We start from the raw sequence: 22631 nt of genomic DNA on the forward strand, positions 1-22631 counted from the left end.
CCTTTTTCTTTCTGAATTGTAAGGTTTCTAGAGAATCAGTTTAACCCATGGTGGATGATTACACACTTCTCTGGTAATTAGCCCTGAGAAGAGCAACTTTTTCTTCCACTTCTCCTCTCCCTCCTCCCCCTCTTTCCCCTCCTCTTTCTCCTCTTCCCCCTCTTCCCCTTCTTCTCCCTTCTCCTCCTCTTCTTCCCCCTCCTCCTCTTCCTCCTCCTTTGAGGCAGTCTTGATCTGTCACCCAGGCTGGAGTGCAGTGGCTCGATCTTCACTCACTGCAACCTCCGCCTCCTGAGTTCAAGCAATTATTCTGCTTCAACCTCCCAAGTAGCTGGGAGTACAGGCGTCCACCACCACGGGCTGGCTAATTTTTGTGTTTTTAGTAGAGACGGGGTTTCACCATGTTGGCCAGGCTGGTCTCGAACTCCTAACCTCAGTAATCCACCTGCCTCAGCCTCCCAAAGTGCTGGGATTACAGGCGTGAATCTCTGTGCCCGGCTGAGTGGAGCAACCTTTTTGTCCTTTCCGGAACCATTTAGGGGGAGCATTTTTCTAGTGGACATACTTCATGCCAATATTTTGGTTGTTAATAAAATAAAGATCTTGGAGAAGGAAAGAAGCAGCAGTCTCCCTCTGTTTGCCCGCCCCTAGCCCTCTCTCTTTGGAGCTCTCTGCCAAGAAAACTTTCTAGGTCACTTCCAAGCTTTCTCCCCATCTCTATCTCCCACAGCACCCTGCCCTCCTGCTCGCCAGAATGAGCTCCTATTCAGTCTGGGGAGAATGGCCTGGAATCTCGCATCCTGGATCTCCACTATACCTAGCAAGGTGCTGTGTACTGGGCATGAGAGTCAGTGTCATACCTGTGTTGGAACCAGCTCTGCAGAAGGCTCATGTTGGCTTCCCTGCTGTGTCTTTGCTAATTCTGTGGTCTTGAGCACCCTCAACCCCATGTCTTTACCTGAAGATGAAGTGCGATGTTTTGTATGTGGAAGAATGCCCCTTGCAGACTGCTTCTCTGCCTGTTGCATGTTAGCTAGCTTCCCCTCACACCCAGGTGTACCAGAGGCAAATTTCATCTCTGCTCTTGAAAGCAATCCAGCAAACATTTACAGAGTGGTGCTAAGTGCCCTGCTCTGTGGAGAGATACACAATAATGAGACTGGCCCAGTTTCTGTGCCAAGGAGTTTTCTCTCTTGAGAGCTCCTTATTTATTATTAGCAGGTAAAGGTTGTGCCAACCCTTCTCTCTCTCTGTCCCCCTCCCAGCGTGCCGGGCCCCAGGGAAGTGTAGAACATCACATAAAGCAGTTCTGTCAGCACTGGCTGCCTCCCAGGTTCAACTCCTTGGAATAACTTGGCATGAAGAAGAAAGGCAAGGAGCTGGCTGACCTTACCACTAGCTTTTTTGCCTTCGTTCCAGAAACTTAAGTCTGTAGATCGCTTGAGTGTCTGGGAGAACCATGCTTTGCACCTTGCACTTTGCACTAATCTCCTCGATGGGTGGGGAGGCAACATGCTGTGGCGTGAGGATGATTGTTGCTGGCTCTTAAGCTTGCTTCACACATCCAGGCCGGAGCAGCAAAGGAAACTTCTGGCATATTCTTGCATCCAGGCCACCAATATCAGACTAGGCAACATGGTCTTAACAACTTTTCCGGATAATGAAGCTAAGATTCAGGAGAGACTCTCGTGCTGGGAAGTTTGTTTTGTTTAGTTTCTGCCTTTGAAGTGTTTCTGTTATGGTTCTGAATGAGACTAGAGTGGGATGTGGCATTCAGGTATTCCTACCTCCATTCCTCCTTGATTAGGGGCAGAGAGAGTGGAGAAAAAGGGAAGTAGGTATTTTTAGTTGTGTTTGCAGTTACTTCACTGCTGCCTCTCCCTATGGGGTTTGCTTGCTTGTTGGGGAGGGGGTGGTTCTGTTGTAGGACCCAGGGTCTTTCGGTTGCCGACTTCCCTCCTCCTCCCATCCTGCATCTCTCATTTATGTTTGTCCCCTCTCTGGTCCCCAGGTGCTGCACCTGTACTGTGACACTTGCTCTGTGCCCATCTGTCGTGAGTGCACAATGGGCCGACACGGGGGCCACAGCTTCATCTACCTCCAGGAGGCGCTGCAGGACTCACGGGCACTCACCATCCAGCTGCTGGCGGATGCACAGCAGGGAAGACAGGCAATCCAGGTGAGCCAAGTTGCCACAGTTCCCACGGGAATCGGGGCCCCCCTTTCTGTCAGGTGGCATAAAAGACAACTGGGCAGATTGCAGTGTGAGGGGGGTAGAATAGCGACCCACATGAGCTCACGTGACATCCCCGCAGCAGCAGTCTCTTTAGGGGTCCTGGCAGTCTCCTGAAGATGTCAGGGATGTGGCCAAAGTTACTGGTCAGATTTCCAAGCGTCTAACCTGGGCCACAGCATACCACCTGCACCTGTCCCATCCACCTGCCTCCCGAAACCCAAGCGGACATTGGTACTTTCCAGTCAGGACTGTAGAAAGGCTGAGTGATTAATAATGCTATCTATCTATCTATCTATCTATCATCTATCTATCTATCTATCTATCTATCTATCTATCTATCTATCTATATTTAGATAGAGTCTTGCCCTGTCACCCAGGCTGGAGTACAATTGCACGATCTCAGCTTACCACAGCCTCTGCCTCCTGGGTTCAAGTGGTTCTCCTGCCTCAGCGTCTCAGATAGCATAGATTATAGGAATGTACCACTGCAGCCAGCTAATTTTTATATTTTTACTATAGACGGGGTTTCACCATATTGTTCAAGCTGGTCTTGAACTCCTAACCTCAGGTGATCTGCCCACCTCGGTCTCTCAAAGTGCTGGGATTACAGGCATGAACCACCAAGCCCAGCCAATGCCTTTAACTTATTTTTATTTTTGAGACAAAGTCTCTCACTCTTGTCATCCAGGCTGGAGTATAGTGGCGCGATCTCAGCTAACTGCAACCTCCACCTCCCGGGTTCAAGCGATTCTCCTGCCTTAGCCTCTCAAAGTGCTGGGATTACAGGCATGAGCCACCAGGCCTGGCCCAATGCTTTTTAGACAGAGACCTTTATGATAACAACTTACTATTTATATGTGAGAAATTAGTGAGCAGGAGAATGTCATATGAGGTTCAGCGTCTTTAATCCTTTCCTGGATGATAAATCCCCAGTAATTTAAACCCTTGTTTCTGTTGAATTTCTATCACTTTGGGGCTAGGGAGGGGCATGTATACCTTTGAGAGCCGGCAACATTCTCTTACATAGTTACGTGATAGTGTGCCTGAATTGCTATTAAATCTTGTGTGATCCAGGTGACGAGGTTTTAGGAAATCAGAAAATTGTGACGTTTTCCCTGTGTTGTAGGATACTTTGAAAGTCAAGAAAAGTTCTTCACCCTCCAGAAGAAATTGCATAGGAACCATTCTAGAATAATAAATTAGCTGTTTTAAAAGTAAGATCCTGGCCGGGTGCAGTGGATCACACCTGTAATCATACCACTTCGGGAGGCAGAGGCAGGTGGATTGCTTGAGCTCAGGAGTTTAAGACCAGCCTGGGCAACATGGGGAAACCCTGTCTCTACAAAAGGTACAAAAATTAGTCGGGCATGGTGTGACACTTGCCTGTAATCCTAGCTACTTGCGGGGCAGAGGTGGAAGGGTCGCTTGAGCCCCAGAGATGGAGGTTGCAGTGAACCGAGATTACACACTCCAGCCAGGGCAACAATAAAACCCTGTCTCCAAAATAAAAAAAAATTTGTTTTGAAAGTGCTAAAGAATTGAGATCATGTGTCTTATAGAACAGGGAGGATTTAATAAGTTCCTCAGCCACTATCACATTTCCACGCATGGTATTGAAATAATCTTTTCTGGTGAGTCAGATTTTATGAAGTTTGGTTCATAAAATTCAAAGTTTGAGAGACTCTGTGGAATGAGTAATCCTGTCATTGTTACACCAGCATTGCTTATTTGCTTTAAAATATCTTGAGTGTCTCTGGGTCGCTGTTCTCCTTTGTCAGTGTCTTCACCTGTGTGTCATTCTGTTATGTATCAGCACATCTGTGTCCCTGCGGATGAAGTAGTTTGTATCTTTCATTTTATCTCATGACAGTTGGGACCTTGACAAATAAATGCCTTACCCTGCTGATGTTTCCTTGACACTGGTGCCCAGCCTTCACTGTGGCATCACCTGAGGAAATTCAAGAGCCACTGGTGTCAGTTGGGTGTGGTGGCTCACGCCTGTAATGCCAGCACTTTGGGAAGCCAAGGTAGGCGGATCATCTGAGGTCAGGAGTTTGAGACCAGCCTGGTTAGCAGGGTGAAACCCTATGTCAACTAAAAATACAAAAGATTAGCTGGGCATGGTGGCGGACGCCTATAATCCCAGCTACTACTGAGACAGGAGAATTGCTTGACCTCGGGAGGCAGAGGCTGCAATGAGCCAAAATTGTGCCACTGAACACCAGCCTGGGGGACCAAACGAGACTCCGTAACAAAAAAAAAAGAAAGAGCCACAGGTTCCCTAGATTGTGATACGATTTTATTAACCTCATACTCTCCTGGGAGATTGAAAACACTTGGAGCATTATTGAGAGAATGCTGGTGCTTAGTGGGAAAAGCCATTGTGGGGGAGAAAAATGAGTTGTAACAATTTGCTGGAGGCTTAAGGAGAGCACCCAACAACTCATGAGTGGTTAACATGGTAGAATCTCAGAGAAGTGGAAATCCACACTTTCTGTGGAGAGAAAAGAGTGTGGGGAGATTATAACTCCATCAAGACAGTTGAAGGTGAGCGTAAAAAAAAAAAAAAAAAAAGACGGTAGGGAGAAAGATTTTATCTGACATACTCAACTTTCCAAAATAAATACAGTCAGCTGTATAAGTGTTGAGAACCTAGGCATAAGTCCTAGAGGTATGATTCAAATGTTAGCTGGAAGTGTGTGCCCAACATTAATTTAATACTAGATCATGGAGCATTTTAGGTAGAGTCATTTTAGGTCTGTTAATAATTTATAAGGCCACACCCAGGCACACGACATAGATTGTGATTTCCTAGAAAGCCCTTGTGTAACCCATAACTTTTGTGTGTTTAGCATCCTTGATCGACTCTATTGGGTTACTATTTATTTTTTTCTTTGAGATGGAGTCTTTCTCTGTCACCCAGGCTGGAGTGCAATGGCGCGGTCTCGGCTCACTGTAACCTCTGCCTCCCAGGTTTAAGCGATTTTCCTGCCTCAGCCTCCTGAGTAGCTGGGATCACAGGTGCGTGCCACGACTCCTGGCTAAGTTTTGTATTTTTAGTAGAGATGGGGTTTCACCATGTGTTGGCCAGGCTGGTCCCAAACTCCTGATCTCAGGTGATCCACCCACCTCAGTTTCCATCTCTCTCTGTCACTCAACTAGTGTAGTGGTATCATCGTAGCTCACTGCAGCCTGAAACTCTCCTGGGCTTTTAGGCAATCAGTCCTCCTGCCTCAGCCTCCCGTGTAGCTAGGACTACAGATGTGCTCCACCATGCCCAGCTAAATTTTTATATATTTTTTTGTAGAGATGGGGCTTGCTTTGTTGCTTAGGCAATCTCTTGGATTCAAGCGATCCTCTCACCTTGGCCTCCCAAGGTGCTGAAATTACAGGTGTCTGCTACCTTGCTCAGCCTGGCAATTTCTTAAAATGTAACACAACTCTTCATCCCTTCAAATTTTCTCATGAGATTGCAACAATTCAGTCACATCTTTGGGCTCCACTTCTAGTTCTCTTGCTATCATCTGCAGTGACTCCCTCCACTACATCTTTCTGCTCCAAGAAGTTGATCCAACCCTAATGCATGACCTCGAGTCTTCAACTCAAAGTCAGCTTCTTCAAACATCCTATTAATGTTGATACTTTGAACTCTACGCACCGTGCAATCATGAATGTTCTTCTATAGTAGCTCCAGTTTTAGTATATGTGAATAAGACTTGAAAGTTGAAACTACTTCTTAATCCATGGGCTGTAAAATGGATGTTGGGTTGCCAGACATGAAAATATCTTTCATGCCCTTGTACATCTCTTGCAGAGCTCTTGGGTGACTAGGTGCACTGTCTATGTTTGGTAATATTTTGAAAGGAATCTTTTGAAAGGAGTCTCAACAGTGGGCTTAAAATATTCTGTAAACCGTCTGGGTGTGGTGGCACTTGCCTGTAATCCCAGCACTTTCGGAGGCTGACGTGGATGGATCACCTGGGGTCAGGACTTCGAGACCAACCTGACTAACATGGTGAAACCCCTTCTCAATACAAAAAATTAGCCGGGCATGATGGCACCTGCCTGTAATCCCAGCTACTTGGGGAGGCTGAAGCAGGAGAATCGCTTGAACCTGGGAGGTGGAGGTTGCAGTGAGCTGAGATCACACTCCAGCCTGGGCAACGAGCTAACCCCCTCTCCAAAAAAAAAAAAAAAATTCCATAAACCATTCTCCAAACAGACGTGCTGTCATCCAGGGTTTGTCGTTCCATTTGTAGAGCACAGGCACAGTAGATTTATCATAATTCTTGAGGGGCTTAGGATTGCCAGGATGGACAATGACTGTTGACTTTGACTTAGTCACCAGCGTCATTAGTCCCTACCAAAAGAGTCGGCCAGTGCTTTGAAGCTTTGAAGCCAGGCATTGACATCTGTAGCTATGCAAGTCCTAGATGGCGTCTTTTTCCGATATAAGACTGTCTCCTTCCAGTAAAAGGATGTCTTGAAAGTCTGTTGTTGAGCGGTCTTCATCAATTACCTTAGCTATGTCTCTGAGTAACTTGCTGCAGCTTCTATGTCAGCACTTGCGGCATCACGCTACACATACATGTTTTGGAGATAGCTTGTTTTCTTCAACCCATATCATCCAGCCTGTTAGCTTCCTCATCTCTCATCCTTCATAGCATTGAAAAGTTAGGTCCCTGCTTAGGGTTAGTCTTTGGCTTGAGGAGGAGTTATAGCTGGTTTGATCTTTCCTCCAGATCATTAAGCTTTCTGCATATCAGCAATAAGGCTGTTTTGCCTTGTTACTAGTTTGAGTGTTCACTGGAGTGAACTTAACATTTCCTTCAGGAACTTTCCCTTAAATTCACAACAACTGTTTGGTGTGACAGGCCTAGCTTTCAGTCTGTCTGCAGCTTTCTACTTGCTTTCCTTACTAAACTCAGTCATTGTAGATTTGTGGGACCTTTTCTTTCATTTGAACACTTAGAGGCCATTGTAGGGTTATTCAGATCCGCACACCAGATAAAATAATAATGAAAAGTTTGAAATACTGCAAAAATTATCAAAANTTAGCAAGGGCTTTTGGAAAAATGATACCAATAGATTTATTTGATTGACTCAGTATTGCCACAAATCTTCAAGTAAAAAAAAAATGGCCGGGTACTGTGGCTCACATCTGTAACATCAGCATTTTGGGAGGCTGACGCAGGAGGATCACTTGCGCTCAGGAATTCTAGACCAGCTTGGGCAACCTAGTGAGACCTCGTCTCTCCAAGAAATCAAGATTAGTCGAGCCTGGTGTTGTACGCCTGTAGTCCCAGCTACTAAGGAGGCTTAGGTGGGAGGATTGCTTGAGGCCTGGAGTTGAGGTTGCAGTGGGCCAAGATTGCACCACTGTACTCCAGCCTGGGTGTGACAGAGTGAGACCCTGTCTCAGAGAAGAGAAGAAAAGAAAATCCCACATTATCTATGAAGTGCAATAAAATGAGATGTGGCTATAGTTTGCGATTATATTTTTTATTATTTTTGAGACAGTCTTGCTGTGTTGCCCAGGCTGGAATGCAGTGACTGGAGCTTGGCTCACTGCAACCCCCGCCTCCCAGGTTGAAGTGAGGAGCTGGGATTACACCCATGTACCACCATGCCTGGTTAATTTTTGTATTTTTGGTAGAGATGGGGTTTCACCATGTTGCTCATACTGGTCTTCTCAAACTGTGGCCTCAGGCAATCCACCTGCTTCCACCTCCCAAAGTGCTTGAGCCACCACACCCAGCCTCATCCGTTTATTTTTATGATCAGTTTGTGTGATTGTTGTAAGGATCGAATAAATCATTTCCAGATAGGGAGATATATATACTAAAAGTGTACTTGCCCATCGAATATCTGGTCTTTATCTGGTATTAAATTGAACATGTCAGATATTCAGTTGACTATGAATCAGAGTTCTTAACTTACGACTCTGAGAGACTCACAGCTTGTCTTGGGAGTCTTGGTTCTGGAAAGAGATCCAGACATAAATCCTGGAGTTAATTCTGGATTGTGCTATATACAGATAGATACATTTTTTTTGAGGCGGAGTCTTGCTCTGTTGCCCAGGCTGGAGTACAGTGCCACGGTTTTGGGTCACTGCAACCTCTGCCTCTTGGGTTCAGGTGATTCTCCTGCCCTAGCCTCCCGAGTAGTTGGAATTACAGGTGGCCACCAACACACCCGATCAATTTTGGTACTGTTAGTAAAGGCAGGGTTTCACCATGTTGGCCAGCTAGTCTCGAACTCCTGACCTCAGGCAATCTGCCCACCTCAGCCTCCCAAAGTGCTGGAATTACAGGCATGAGCCACTGTGCCTGGCCGGAAATTACATTTTAGAGTGGCCCACAGTAGCTCCCCATACCTAGTATGGTCGCCTACAAGTGTGTGGGTAATATTTGCATTCTCTTACCTTCTGACCGTTGGGCTCTTTAAATACCAGTCATTGTGCCACCACTGTTCTCCACAGAGGGCATCACTAATTAATATCTATATTATTTCCCTTGAAAGCCAGATTTGGCCTGAGTCTTCTCCATACTGACTGAGTGCCCCTTGGTATTCAGCTGGAAAGCACTGATTCTCCAGTCCAAATGTACCCCCTCAGCTTTCAAATGTTTGATTAGATCTGTTAACATCTCCAGGATGGTTAAATTTTCTCTCAAGCACCATGCTTGCTGGGTGATTACTGTTTTCTTACTGTGAAGTATATATATCTGTTTTGGAAGTTTACCCTGCCCTTCTACGTTGTCATTTCCCCCAACCCATCTGCCTTATATATCCTTCAAATGCCGCTCTGTTAGAGGTAGGGAACGAGTTCAGCAGGTCCTGGTCTGCACATTTTGGAATGCAATGCTTGGCCGGGTAGTGCGTAATTTGGAAGGGAAAGACCTATTTTACCACCATGCGTTGGGTAGGGCTTTTGTGACTTTCAGCCCAAGGATATCTTTTCATGCTTGGCAATTATTAAAATTGCAATAAAACCTTTGAATCTCCTGAACCTGTTTGAAAAATGGAAGGAACAGTTTTTATGATAAAATGAGACTTCGAAACATGAGGGATAAGACCGACTAGGAGACTAGAGGAAGAGGTGAGTAGGGTAGTCTGCCCATTTGTATGCGAAGGGAGCGGTGGTTTGGTTTTGTTTTTGTTTTTTTGCATCTGTTAAAAGTTAAATGTTAAAAACATTAGTTTGGCAAGGAATATGACATTAATATTAATAAAAAACAGTTTGCCACCTCTGCTTTCTATTGAAGAATGATTAAGAAATGTTACAGATATAGGTTTGGTTGACTTGGTCAACTACTAGCTTGGACACCAGTTGTGCTAATTAATAACCAACACATCTAAAAATATAGAGGGTGCCAGTTACTAAGTTCTACTTTTTGGGTGCCAACCCTATCCCTTCAAACTACATGTATGAAAAAAGGACTTCTTTCCTTTCTCTTCCAATTCATATTAGTTATGTTATTATCATATATTTGTTTTGAGACAGAGTCTTGCTCTGTCACCCAGGCTGGGGTGCAGTGTTGCAGTTAAAGCTTGCTGCAGCCTGGATCTCTTGGGGATCAAGTAATCCTCCCAGCTCAGCCTCCTGAGTAGATGAGACATAGGCAAGCGCCACCACACCTGGCTCATTAATTTTTTTTGTAGAGACGGCGTCTTGCTCTGTTGGCCAGACTGGTTTCAAGTTATCCTCCTGCCTTGGCCTCCCAAAGTGCTGGGATTACAGGCGTGAGCCACCCTACCCAGCCCCAATTCTTAATAGCAATTCCTTTTCACCCTGGCAGCAGAAGTTGGTTTCAATTTCAGACCTTGCCACTCCCAGTATTAGCTGGTTGTAACCTCACCACCTTATTCTGGATTCTTGTAACCACAGCTTTCTTTCCTTTGTTCTCTCAGACAAAGCAGAAGAAGCTGCTTCTGCAGTTACTGTCTGCCTCAGTGTGCTCTTTGCCCTAGCAGTTCTCCCTTACCTGTTTAACCATTTCCCTATGCTGAATTCTCTATTTAAATGTCTAGGGAGCTCTCGTGCACTCTCTCTTTCTGTTTTTTCTTTTTTTCTCTGGATGAATCCCGACTGCCTGAGATACTAAAAATTTATCGGTACTATTATGATACCTGCTTCTATGCATACCCGTTTGATTGTCCATGCTAATTTTTTATCTTCTAGGTAATGTGGCTGTAACATCCGTCTGCTTCACTTTGGCTTCTGTATTAGTTTCTCAGGGCTGTTATAACAATTTACCATAAACTGGATTCCTCAAAGACAGCAGGCCAGAGATCCAGGATCAAGGTGTCAGGACCATGCTCCCTCTGAAGGCCCTTGGGAAGACTCCTTGCTTTCTTCATCCTAGCTTCTGACGGGTGCCAGCATCTTTGGCTTGTACCTGCATCAGCTTCCATTTCTGCGTTGGTCTTCATATGGCTTTGTTCTCTGTGTATCTGTCTGCACGTGATCTTCTCTGGACATCAGTTTTTGGATTTAAGAGTCAACTTAATCTAGTATAACCTCATCTTAGCTAATCATATCTACAAAGATTCTGTTTCCACACAAGGTCACATCCTGGCCCACATTTAGCTGAGCCTGAATTTTGGAGGGACAGTGTTTAACCCAATACATCTACCTAATGCTGGTAAACATGGTTATGGCTAGAGATGTGCAGATATAAAATGTACAGATTGTTCTGCTAAATTTCAGGTGCCTTACGTATCATGGGCTATGTACTTAGCTCCTACTTTGATTGATATGTAGTGACTTTGGACAGGATTGTAATGGTGGAGCAGAAACGTTGTAGAAATGTGCTGTTCCCTTCTAGCTTCAGAAGGGAAGTGGCATCTGAACTGGGTTTTGAAATTTAGGGTGAGTTTCAAAAAGAAAGTGGTACTTTGGACAGGATTGTAATGGTGAAGCAGAAACGTTATAGAAATATGCTGCTCCCTTCTAGCTTCAGAAGGGAAGTGGCCTCTGAACTGGGTTTTGAAATTTAGGATGAGTTTCAAAAAGAAAGCATTCCAGGCTGTGTATAGCCTGTGAGCCCTCTGGATCTACCCCGTTCCCCTGCAAATCAGGTCAGTGGATCCTTAGGTCACACATGATCCTCTTAGGCAGAGAATATAGTGTGGCAGCTAACCACTGGAGTCATGGGTGGTACGTTTGCTTGTTTGTTTCAAATAGAGACCAGGTTTCACCATGTTGCCCAGGCTGGTCTCGAACTCCTCAGCTCAAGTGATTCACCTGCTTCGGCTTCCCAAAGTATTGGGATTACAGGCATGAGACACCGTGCCTGGCCACCATAGGTGTTTTTGGAGCTGCACCGTTGAGTATGTCTTGCATAGTATGTCTATGCCATGAATGTGTCAGCTCTCATCCAGACCAAGTGAAACTGTTGGGCAGGAAAAATACTCATAAAAATAAGGTAGATTGCATACTGTATGTTGATGCCATCTATATGAAATACCCAGAACAGGCCAGGTGCGGTGGCTCATGCATCTAATGCCAGCACTTTGGGAGGCCTAGGTGGATGGATCACTTGAGCCCAGAGCTTCAGACCAGCCTAGGCAACATGGCAAGACCACCTACCACGTCTCTCTCGCTCTTTTTTTTTGAGACAGAGTGTTGCTCTGTTGGCCAGGCTGGAGTGCAGTGGCACAGTCTCTGCTCACTCCATCCTCCGTCTCCTAGGCTCAATCTCCCGAGTGGAGAGAACAATCTCTACATTTTATATTTGCACATCTCTAGCCATAACCACATTTACCAGCACTAGGTAGCTGTAAGCGATTCCCCTGCCTCAGCCTACCAAGTAGCTAGGTACCTACCACGACACCCAGCTAATTTTTGTATTTTTAGTACAGGTGGGGTTTCACCATGTTGGCCAGGATGGTCTTGAACTCGACCTCAGGTGATCCACCCACCTTGGCCTCCCAAAGTGTTAGGATTATAGACACGAGCCACTGTACCAGGCCTCCCACCTCTGTTTTTTTTTTTAAAAAAGGGCTGGGTGCAGTGGCTCAGGCCTATAATCCCAGCACTGTGGGAGGCTACAGCCGGCAGATTCCAAGGTTAGGAGTTTGAGACCAGCCTGGCCAACATGACGAAACCCCGTCTCTACTAAAAATACAAAAATTAGCCGGGCATGGTGGTGCTTGCCTGTAGTCCCAGCTGCAGCCTGGGCGACAGAGTGAGACTCCATCTCAAAAAAGAAAAAGAAAGAAAATCTGTAGAGACACAGTAGATTAGTGATCGCTATGGGGAGGAGGGAAGTGGAGATGACTTCTTAATGGTTGTGGCCTTTGGTTTGTGGGTGATGAAAATGTTCTGAAGCTGGATAGTGGTGATGATTACACAACACTGAACATACTAAGTGTGACTAATGGTAAGTTTTATGATAGGAGCTAAGTAGCCTGACAAGGCACAGTGGCTGAACTTTTGTCCCAAGTGTTTCTCAGCTGAGAACTGTTAATAACAGTGTTTTACTCTGTGCCAGGTGCTGAGCTCAGCTCTACCCATGCATTGCTCTGCATTTCCCTCACAGCTACCCTTTACCAAGGTTGGAGAGGACCAGGAGCTTGTCCAAGGCCTTACAACTAGTAGTAGGCCTTAAACTAACCCAGGATTTGAACCTGCATTGCCTGATTTCAGGGATGACTGACCAGTCTGGTTTGCCTAGGACTGTCCCAGTTTTAGCACTGAAAGTTCACATCCTAGAAACACCTCTGTCCACGGCGAAGTGGATGATTCCTCAGCCCATACCAGGCTCTAAACCCTTCGTGCTTCCCTGACACCCTCCTGATGGGGGATCGCCTGCCCTGAAACCTGGTGTACCAACAGCAATCACTTTGGAATCCCTGATTTAATGCCTCGGTATCTCAAAGAAATCCTTGTGGCTTTTCAAGACGCACCATGTAATATTAATGAAAACACCATGCCTTCTGTCTGGATAAATTTTTTATGAACAATAATACGTCTGATTAAACTGGCTGATTTACTAGGGCTGGTACAGGATGGCGTGTGTGGTGATGTGTAGATGGTCTCTGACCACAGGGCACAGCTTTTTAGGTAGATCGAGGGGGATAGTCCCAGTGCGTACTTGGTGTTCGTTCTGGCTGGGATGAGCTGTGTTGCCAGTACCTTGACAAAAGCAGGATGGGTTTAGTCACTACCCTGTCGCACACCCTCATGTGAGGGATGTGCCCGGCCTGCAGGGTTTTGTCCAGGCAGAGAGGCAGGCCAGGAAGTCTGGGGAAGTTGCGTGTGTGGCTAGAGTTGTACATTTTACAGCTGATCCTCATTCCCAGTTTTCGGCTGTCACCCAAATACACTGGTTTCACCGTGTCAGGGTATCTCTTAATAGTCCTGACATTCACTGTGTAGGTGCCATTTCTCATACAAAGAAATCCAGCTCTTGCCAGCGTCTCCTTCAGTTACATGTCAGACAGATGCCAGTCTCTCCCTAAGTGCCTGTTTTCCTTCCAAGGGGAGTGAGTCAAGTGGTCTGGGAACCCAGGGTGTCAGCTTTTAAAGTCTGACTGAGTAGAGTCAAATGTTTTGTATAAGGAGTAACAGTCCTTCTAATGCCTAGGCTTTTTTTTTTTTTTTCCCCCAGCTGAGCATCGAGCAGGCCCAGACGGTGGCGGAACAAGTGGAGATGAAGGCGAAGGTCGTGCAGTCAGAGGTGAAAGCCGTGACTGCGCGGCATAAGAAAGCCCTGGAGGAGCGCGAGTGCGAGCTGCTGTGGAAGGTAACAAACGGGGACTCCCCCACCGAGGCTGTGCCCACTCGGACTCCACGAGGTCTCCAGTTGCAGGTCCAGGAGCCAAGCGCTAAGTTTAGAACGCTTGGTAATTTTCTTTTTTTTTTTTTTTTTGAGACGGAGTTTCGCTCTTGTTACCCAGGCTGGAGTGCAATGGCGCGATCTTGGCTCACCGCAACCTCCGCCTCCTGGGTTCAGGCAATTCTGCCTCAGCCTCCTGAGTAGCTGGGATTACAGGCACGTGCCACCATGCCCAGCTGATTTTTTGTATTTTTAGTAGAGACGGGGTTTCACCATGTTGACCAGGATGGTCTCGATCTCTTGACCTCGTGATCCACCCGCCTCGGCCTCCCAAAGTGCTGGGATTACAGGCGTGAGCCACCACGCCCGGCCTAGAACGCTTGGTAATTTTCTAGAAGGCCTGTTGGCAGAAAGATGTAGGGGGTCCCGGGAACATTGTGGGTGCTGTCTGCGGTAAAATAACAAGAAGCCTCTTCAGAAGTATGTGCGTAAGCAAGACTGGAAGCAGTCTCCAGTTTTATATAGCATTCACTCAAGGGAAGGCAAAAGAAGGGAGCGTAGTCAAAACTGTTGTTAAGAAAGGCAGGCTGGTGGGAAACATCCCTATTTTTGGTGACCTGGCTGGTTGCACTTCCTGACCTCTTGTGGAAAACCAGTTTTCCTCTTAGGAGGGCAGTGACTGTGTGTCCTTTCTTCCTGTTGGGGCAGGAAAGAGTGCTGAGCAGACTAGTGTGCTGTTTAGATAAAAATCAGCTGGAAAGACTACTCACCCCACCCAAGCCAGCACTCCAAATGTTCCTCTGTTCCTTTTCCGATTCTGTATCCCCATTCAGAAAGGCAGAGAGTTATGTCTGAAAGGGCCAGTACTCCATGCCAGTTCTTGAACTATAATTATGTTGTCAGAAGACACAAAAAAAGACTGGAGCTGATTGGCCAGGCACAGTGGCTCACGCCTGTAATCCCAGCACTTTGGTAGCCTGAGGCAGGCGAATCACCTGAGGCCAGGAGTTTGAGATCAGCCTGACCAATATGGAGAAACCCCATCTCTACTAAAAATTAGCCGGGTGTGGTGGCACATGCCTATAATCCCAGCTACTCGGGAGGCTGAGGCAGGAGAATCACTTGAACCTGGGAGGTAGAGGTTGCAGTGACCCGAGGCCCTGCCATTGCACTCCAACCCTGGCAACAAGAGTGAAACTCTGTCTAAAAAAAAAAGACTAGAGCTGATTTCTAAGGGTATCCTTGTGGAGTGTGCCTGCTTCCATCTCCAAACAATATGATGATGGTGGGGATAGTGCCGCCGTTTCGGCAAGTGACCCTTGCTAACTGCTGTGCTCTATGATGATCTGCAAGGCGTCACTGGGCGTTGCATTTTCCATTTAGTTAACTTCACAACTGGATGCTTTCTGCCTCTTCTGAACTTGTAGGGAATATGGCTCAGTTGTTTTCTGACAAGAAGAGACTTTGGAGGTCTTCAAGATTTTGAATTCAGCACATTTTTTGAGCACCTTTGTGGGCATGACATAGTTTTCAGACACTCATATGTCCCCATGGGTCTGCCAGTGTTATGCCACCCACGAATGTTAATTATAACTGAGGGGCCCACTTCTTGCAACCTGAGAGCTTTGTAGTGAACTCTGCCACAAACTCACTCTTCTGGATTTCCTGATGAAAAAGGCCTTTGTGTGTGGGGTTTCTGCCGCTTTCACCTTAGTTACCCTCCCTCCTGCGAGGCTGACCCACTGTCCTCTCTAAAGGCAGTTCTCTTTCAGAAGAAATAGCAAGTTTATACTCTTGGGAGATGCCTGTTTGAAAGAAGAGTCAGTCTCTCCTTCGTTGTAGCGAGCAGTTTCTGCTTGCCCAAAAATTTATCCTCAGAGCATTCCAAAATAAGCTTCCTTATTCTGGACACTTTTGCTATAGAACCTTGCTCCAAATCCTGTGGGAGCCCCTCCCTCTTTGACTAATGACTAAATTTTTTTTTCTGTTCCCAGCGAAGTCCTCTTGGCCTTGCCTGTCTCTGTCTGAGTATCTCTTTGTTGTAAGTTTTATTTTCCTGCATCTCTGGCGATTTAACATGAAGATATATGAGTACAAGGATTAAGACAACCCTGTTGTTGATATCCAGATGGCATCTCTTCATTCTTAGGCCTTATATGTTTCCAGTGGACTTGGTGCTTATATAGTTAGTGCATATATAGTTCATGCGGAAGAATCAAAGGTGAAGATTTGGCCCAGTGGGCAGAGCTGCTTTAATCTGTCCCCATGTGGACCTCTCCGTACACATGTATCCTGGTTCACTCAACAGATGACAAAGCAGGAATGAGTTGAAATCTTATCATCACCCCTCCCACCCTAAAGGAGTCAGCTTAAACTCCAGCTCTTTCAACAGTGGATGCTGATTCTGAAATAGACTTCTATGGCTTTCAGATATGTAGAACACTCAAGTCATGGTCCTCTGTGTAAACTATTTGGATAAATTCATTCCCTTCACAGGGGTACATTGCTTAGAATTAGAGAACTTTTAAAGAATAGAGAAACTAATGTCCCATGTTTCTAAATAGCATGATTTGAGAACATCAAGCAGGAATTATTTTGGAAGGTTAGAATCCATATCCATATATTAGAGCATTTTAGATTTAAAGGGCTCCTTTGGAAATCTTAAAATCTTAAAATGTGGGGTACAGGGCTTCTCAGGTTCCCAGTTGGGTTTTTAAAACCTATTTTTAAAATACAGAAGTAAAGAGAAACTGGCCAAGTACAGTGGCTCATGTCTGTAATGCCAGCACTTTGGGAGGCTGAGGTGGGAAGATTGCTTGAGCCCAGCAGTCAGAGGCCAGCCCTGGCAACATATCAAGATCCCATCTCTTAAAAAAAATTGCTTACACACACACACACTCTAGGCTGGGCATGGTGGCTCATTCCTGTAATCCCAGCACTTTGGGAGGCCAGGGCAGGTGGATCACGAGGTCAGGAGTTGAGACCAGCCTGGCCAACATGGTGAAACCCCTTTTCTATTAAAAATACAAAAATTAGCCAGGCATGGTAGCACATACCTGTATTCCCAGCTGCTCGGGAGGCTGAGACAGGAGAGTTGCTTGAACTCGGGAGGCAGAGGTTGCAGTAAGCTGAGATTGCAGCATTGCACTCCAGCCTGGGCAGCAGAGCAAGACTCTTACCTCAAAACAAAAAGAAGAAAAAGAAATTAGCCAGGCATGGTGGTGCACTAGTAGGAGGCTGAGGTATGAAGATCATTTGAGCTTGGGAGGTCTGAGGTGGTAGTGAGCCATGGTCACCATTCTCAATACACAGTCTTTATCCCTGTCTGAGAGAGAGAGAGAGAGAGTGTCTGTGTCTGTGTGTGTACACACATACTCCTGACTTCAAGTGATCCGCCTGCCTTGGCTTCCCAAAGTGCTGGGATTATAGGCATGAACCACCATGCCCACACAGTGTGTGTTCTTTCAGTGATTTCCGGTTTCTGGGGGTGTAAGACTAGCTATGAAGTCCTGCCTGGTTTTGCCGCTAGTACCCTCTCTGCCACTCGCTCCACTTTCACAGCCACTTCTGATGGCTAAGCTACTCCCAACCCACATCTGTTGTTCCCCTTTAATATACATTTCCCAAACTAATCCTTTTGTGTTTTGTTTTTTTTTGTTTGTTTGTTTGTTTGAGACAGAGTTTCACCCTTGTCGCCCAGGCTGGAGTGCAGTGGCCCGATCCTGGCTCACTGCAACCTTCACCTCCCTAGTTCAAATGATAATCTTGCCCCAGCCTCCCGAGTAGCTGGGATTATAGGTCCCCCCACCATGCCCGGCTAATTTTGTATTTTTAGTAGAGACGAGTTTTCATCATGTTGGCCAGCCTGGTCTCAAATTCCTGACCTCAGGTGATCCACCCTCCTCTGCCTCCCAAAGCGCTGATTACAGCTGTGAGCTATCACACCAGGCCACAAACTAATTCTTCAGGAGCATGAATGTGTCATGTCACTCCCCTCCTGAAAACTGTGTGTTTGAAATGCTGAGCCTTTGTGCTGGCTGTTTCCTCTGCTGGGATAGCTCTCCTTTTGGCCTTTTGCCTAGTCTCAACCTTTAGGTCTCAACTTATGAAAGACACTGTCCTTCAGCACCCTTTGTCTATATCTGGGCTCCTAGTCACTGTCTTTCCCATCCTTTTTCTACTTTTTGATAGCTGTCACTATCTGACATGATCCTTATTTCTTTGATTGCTTTCTAATATCTGCTTTTCTAAACTACAACTCTGTGAGAGCAGGGACGGTCTTTTCTGTGGGTCACTGCAGTACCTCCAGTGCCTGGCAGAGTGTGTGTGCTCAGTAAACTCCGTTTGTCAGATGGCTGTTTTTAGTTTCGGTGGTGGGATCTTGGTGTTTTTTTTTTGTTTTGTTTTGTTTTTTAAGGTGGGATCTCCCAGGCTGGAGTGCAGTGGTTATTCACAAGTAAAGTACAATCATGGCACACTACAGACAGCCGTCTGGGCTCAAGTGATTCTCCCACCTCAGCTTCCCAAGTAGCTGGGACTACTGGTGCACACCCTTGTGCCTAGCTAGATGACTGTTTTTAACTTTATTTTTCTTTAATTTCTAGCTTATAGAAAAGTTGCGGTAATAATAGTAACTCCAGATGTTTCTTATCTTGCTGATTATGTACATTTTGTCCCAATTATTATTTTTTGAGATGGAGTCTGGCTCTGTCACCCTGGCTGGAGTGCAATGGCACTATCTCAGCTCACTGCAACATTCACTGAATGCGTATGTGCGTGTGTACATGTATGTATATGTTTGTGATCTGAGAGTGAGTTGGTGTATTAGAAACACAACCCCTTTACACCTAAACACAGTACAATTATAGAAGTTACGAAATTTGATTTTGTTACAGTGCTAGCATCTACTCCTCAGTCCATAATCAAGGTTCAACACTTGTCCCAGTGGTGCTCTTCATAGCTGGCCATTTCCCCCAGTGCAGGGTCACTAATCACATTTAGTTGTCTTGTCTCTAGTAACTATCTTCTGTAACCCAGAACAGTTCTTCAGCTTTTTTCGGTCCTTTGTGATTTTGCTGCTTTTGAAGAATACAGGCCAGATGTTTTTTGTAGACCATTTCTCAAGATGTGTTTGTCTGATGCTTCCTTGTGATTAGTTGTGCCTTACGTGGGATTTTCTGTGTTTGGCCCTAAGCCTCTGTGTCTTTCTCCACTCTTGCTTTTCCCTCCAGGTAGAAAAGATTCGCCAGGTGAAAGCCAAGTCTCTGTACCTGCAGGTGGAGAAGCTGCGGCAAAACCTCAACAAGCTTGAGAGCACCATCAGTGCCGTGCAGCAGGTCCTGGAGGAGGGCCGAGCACTGGACATCCTGCTGGCCCGAGACCGCATGCTGGCCCAGGTGCAGGAGCTGAAGACCGTGCGGAGCCTCCTGCAGCCCCAGGAGGATGACCGAGTCATGTTCACACCCCCGGATCAGGCGCTGTACCTTGCCATCAAGTCTTTTGGCTTCGTTAGCAGCGGGGCCTTTGCACCACTCACCAAGGCCACGGGCGATGGCCTCAAGCGCGCCCTCCAGGGCAAGGTGGCCTCCTTCACAGTCATTGGTTATGACCACGATGGTGAGCCCCGCCTCTCAGGAGGTGATCTGATGTCCGCTGTGGTCCTTGGCCCTGATGGCAACCTGTTTGGTGCGGAGGTGAGCGATCAGCAAAATGGGACATATGTGGTGAGTTACCGGCCCCAGCTGGAGGGCGAGCACCTGGTGTCAGTGACACTGTGCAACCAGCACATCGAGAACAGCCCTTTCAAGGTGGTGGTCAAGTCAGGCCGCAGCTACGTGGGCATTGGGCTCCCGGGCCTGAGCTTCGGCAGCGAGGGTGACAGCGATGGCAAGCTCTGCCGCCCTTGGGGCGTGAGTGTAGACAAGGAGGGCTACATCATTGTCGCCGACCGCAGCAACAACCGCATCCAGGTGTTCAAGCCCTGTGGCACCTTCCACCACAAATTCGGCACCCTGGGCTCCCGGCCTGGGCAGTTCGACCGACCAGCCGGGGTGGCCTGTGACGCCTCACGCAGGATCGTGGTGGCTGACAAGGACAATCATCGCATCCAGATCTTCACCTTCGAGGGCCAGTTCCTCCTCAAATTTGGTGAGAAGGGAACCAAGAATGGGCAGTTCAACTACCCTTGGGATGTGGCGGTGAATTCTGAAGGCAAGATCCTGGTCTCAGACACAAGGAACCACCGGATCCAGCTGTTTGGGCCTGATGGTGTCTTCCTAAATAAGTATGGCTTCGAGGGGGCTCTCTGGAAGCACTTTGACTCCCCACGGGGTGTGGCCTTCAACCATGAGGGCCACTTGGTAGTCACCGACTTCAACAACCACCGGCTCCTGGTCATTCACCCCGACTGCCAGTCGGCACGCTTCCTGGGCTCGGAGGGCACAGGCAATGGGCAGTTCCTGCGCCCACAAGGTGTCGCCGTGGACCAGGAAGGGCGCATCATCGTGGCGGATTCCAGGAACCATCGGGTACAGATGTTTGAATCCAACGGCAGCTTCCTGTGCAAGTTTGGTGCTCAAGGCAGCGGCTTCGGGCAGATGGACCGCCCCTCAGGCATCGCCATCACCCCCGACGGAATGATCGTTGTGGTGGACTTTGGCAACAATCGAATCCTCGTCTTCTAATTGCATTTCCTAGGTTTCTGTTTTTGGGGTGTGTGCGTCTCTCTCTCTCTCTCTGTCTCTCTCTTTCTCTTTCTCTCTCTTTTTGAATTTCAAAGAAGAAACAGTCTCAGGGAGATTTCTTTTTTTCTTTTTTTTAAAAGAGAACAAGAAAAGTACAACATTGCTTAAGTCCTACCTCATCTTTATTTTTTTACAGATGAATGTACTTATCTTTTCTGCAGGGATTGAGCCTGTGAAGTGATAATTTCTATCTACCTCATAAATCTTTGCATTTCCTTCTGCAACAGGCCCTCTTCCCCTCCTCAGTGGAGTCGCATTTCCCTCTTCCCCTGCGTGGGACATGATATGCACAAACCTGGCATCTGTATGGCTGGGAGGGCACTGGATGTGTGTGGTGGGGTGTATTCTGTAGATTGAGCCAAGGAAACACAAAAAAACTACTAAGTAAAAAAACAAAAAAGTATAAAACATGGAAAAAATAGGATTTAAAATGCATAATTATAGAGTATCTGTGTTCTTGAGAATACTGTGTTTATATGGGGTTAGATTATGTTGTGTTGTTTTGATCTTTTTCGAAAATCTTCTCTTTTTAAATGCTGCAACAGAGAACTCTCCTCTGTTCTCTGTTTATACCTCAGTGTGTTTAACCTCCTCTTCTGCATCTTTTCTTAATCCTAGACGTTGTGGCTGTGGCTTGCTAGCCAAGAAAAGCAGACCCTTCATATTTTAGGGTAAATAATCTTCGCCTCTTTTGCGGGGAGGGTGTGTGCGTATTTGTTTCAAAGCCATCTTGCACCCAAGTAGTAAAGCCGAAAATGACACACTGCCTCCCAAACCTGTCCTTTCACACTTTGGCTTCTTAAAAATATATATAGATGTAGCTCAGGAGTTTTGATTAAACATATTCTCAAAAGTTAAGTTTTCTTATTTTGCTGTTGGTTATAAAGAGTTAAATGGAAGGAAGAAGGAAGTTAACCTCGTTCTCCGAGAGAGGGTTTTCAGGCATGGGCTGATGTGGACATGAATGTGGGTGGACCTGCTTGTGCTGAGAGAGTCAGAGAGCACATGAAAGAAGCCAGGCACCCCCAAACTATAGGGACTCCACAGAAGGGGCAGGTTCGTCCTGACCTGAGAGTGCATAGGAGTTTGTTCTGTCATGCTAGGAGTTTCTTTTCCTAAGAAGAGTAGGCAAAGGAAAGAACTTTTATTTTACAAGCACAATTTTTTTCCTGCTCTGGAAGTTCAGGGAACAGCCCAGTCCCACACCCTCTGCTGGGTCACTTTTTATAAGATTGTTTGCACCCTAGACATGCTTTAGGACCTCGTGGTTTAACATGAATCCCCACCCCCAGGGCCTTCGAATATAAAGGATCTAGAAACCAAATCGTTCCCAACCTGAAATGTAGGATGTAATGTCTTTTCTTAAACCTGTAACTTGGTACCAAAGAATGAAAATTTAAGACTCCTGCTGCAGAACTGTGGGGTAGAATCTGTCACTTTACAGGATTGGTTGGTTGTAAGCTGGACTTGGGCACAAAACTTGTGCTTCTGGGCATTGTCTGTCTTTCAAGTGCAAAGCAGGTGTAGCTGATACCCTGCTTGTCAGACCCCAGTGGGTTCCCGCGTTCCCCCAAATACTAAAATAACCAAATTCTGGAGGCGCCCTCCTCAGGGAAAGAGTGACTCTCAAACAAACACCAGTGGCTTACAAGAGAGACCTCTTGTTTAAAAATAAAGACTTACGGATCAACTTCTGTTCCTCTATTTAACAGAAATTTATATTGCAAAATATAGTTTGAAATGAACAGAACAGATTAACAAATGGAGCAGTTTGCTTTTGTTATCCCAATAGAAAAAGGAGATGATGGGGACGATATGACAAGTCAATCAAATTGCTTTTCCCGCACACCTCTTTTGGACATTAATCTG

At 46.3% G+C, this 22631-nt stretch overlaps 1 protein-coding gene across 1 annotated transcript; it reads left to right on the forward strand.

Annotated features, from left to right (window-relative positions):
- The first annotated feature begins 2014 nt into the window (after positions 1 to 2014).
- On the forward strand, positions 2015 to 22030 carry TRIM71 (tripartite motif containing 71). The gene is made up of 3 exons (XM_017521691.2): positions 2015 to 2179; positions 13852 to 13986; positions 19251 to 22030. Exons 1-3 carry the CDS (start codon positions 2066 to 2068, stop codon positions 20700 to 20702), a joined length of 1701 nt encoding a protein of 566 aa, XP_017377180.2. The 5' UTR covers positions 2015 to 2065; the 3' UTR covers positions 20703 to 22030.
- Positions 22031 to 22631: the final 601 nt, after the last annotated feature.

Source organism: Cebus imitator, unplaced genomic scaffold, assembly GCF_001604975.1.
Source record: "Cebus imitator isolate Cc_AM_T3 unplaced genomic scaffold, Cebus_imitator-1.0 Scaffold21, whole genome shotgun sequence".
NCBI classification, from domain to species: Eukaryota; Metazoa; Chordata; class Mammalia; order Primates; family Cebidae; genus Cebus; species Cebus imitator.

Coding starts and splice junctions, on each gene's coding strand:
- TRIM71 (XM_017521691.2), top strand. CDS start 2,066: ATGGGCCGACACGGGGGCCACAGCTTCATCTACCTCCAGGAGGCGCTG. Junction 2,180..13,851: donor AGGGAAGACAGGCAATCCAG/GTGAGCCAAGTT, acceptor TTTTTCCCCCAG/CTGAGCATCGAGCAGGCCCA. Junction 13,987..19,250: donor AGTGCGAGCTGCTGTGGAAG/GTAACAAACGGG, acceptor TTTTCCCTCCAG/GTAGAAAAGATTCGCCAGGT.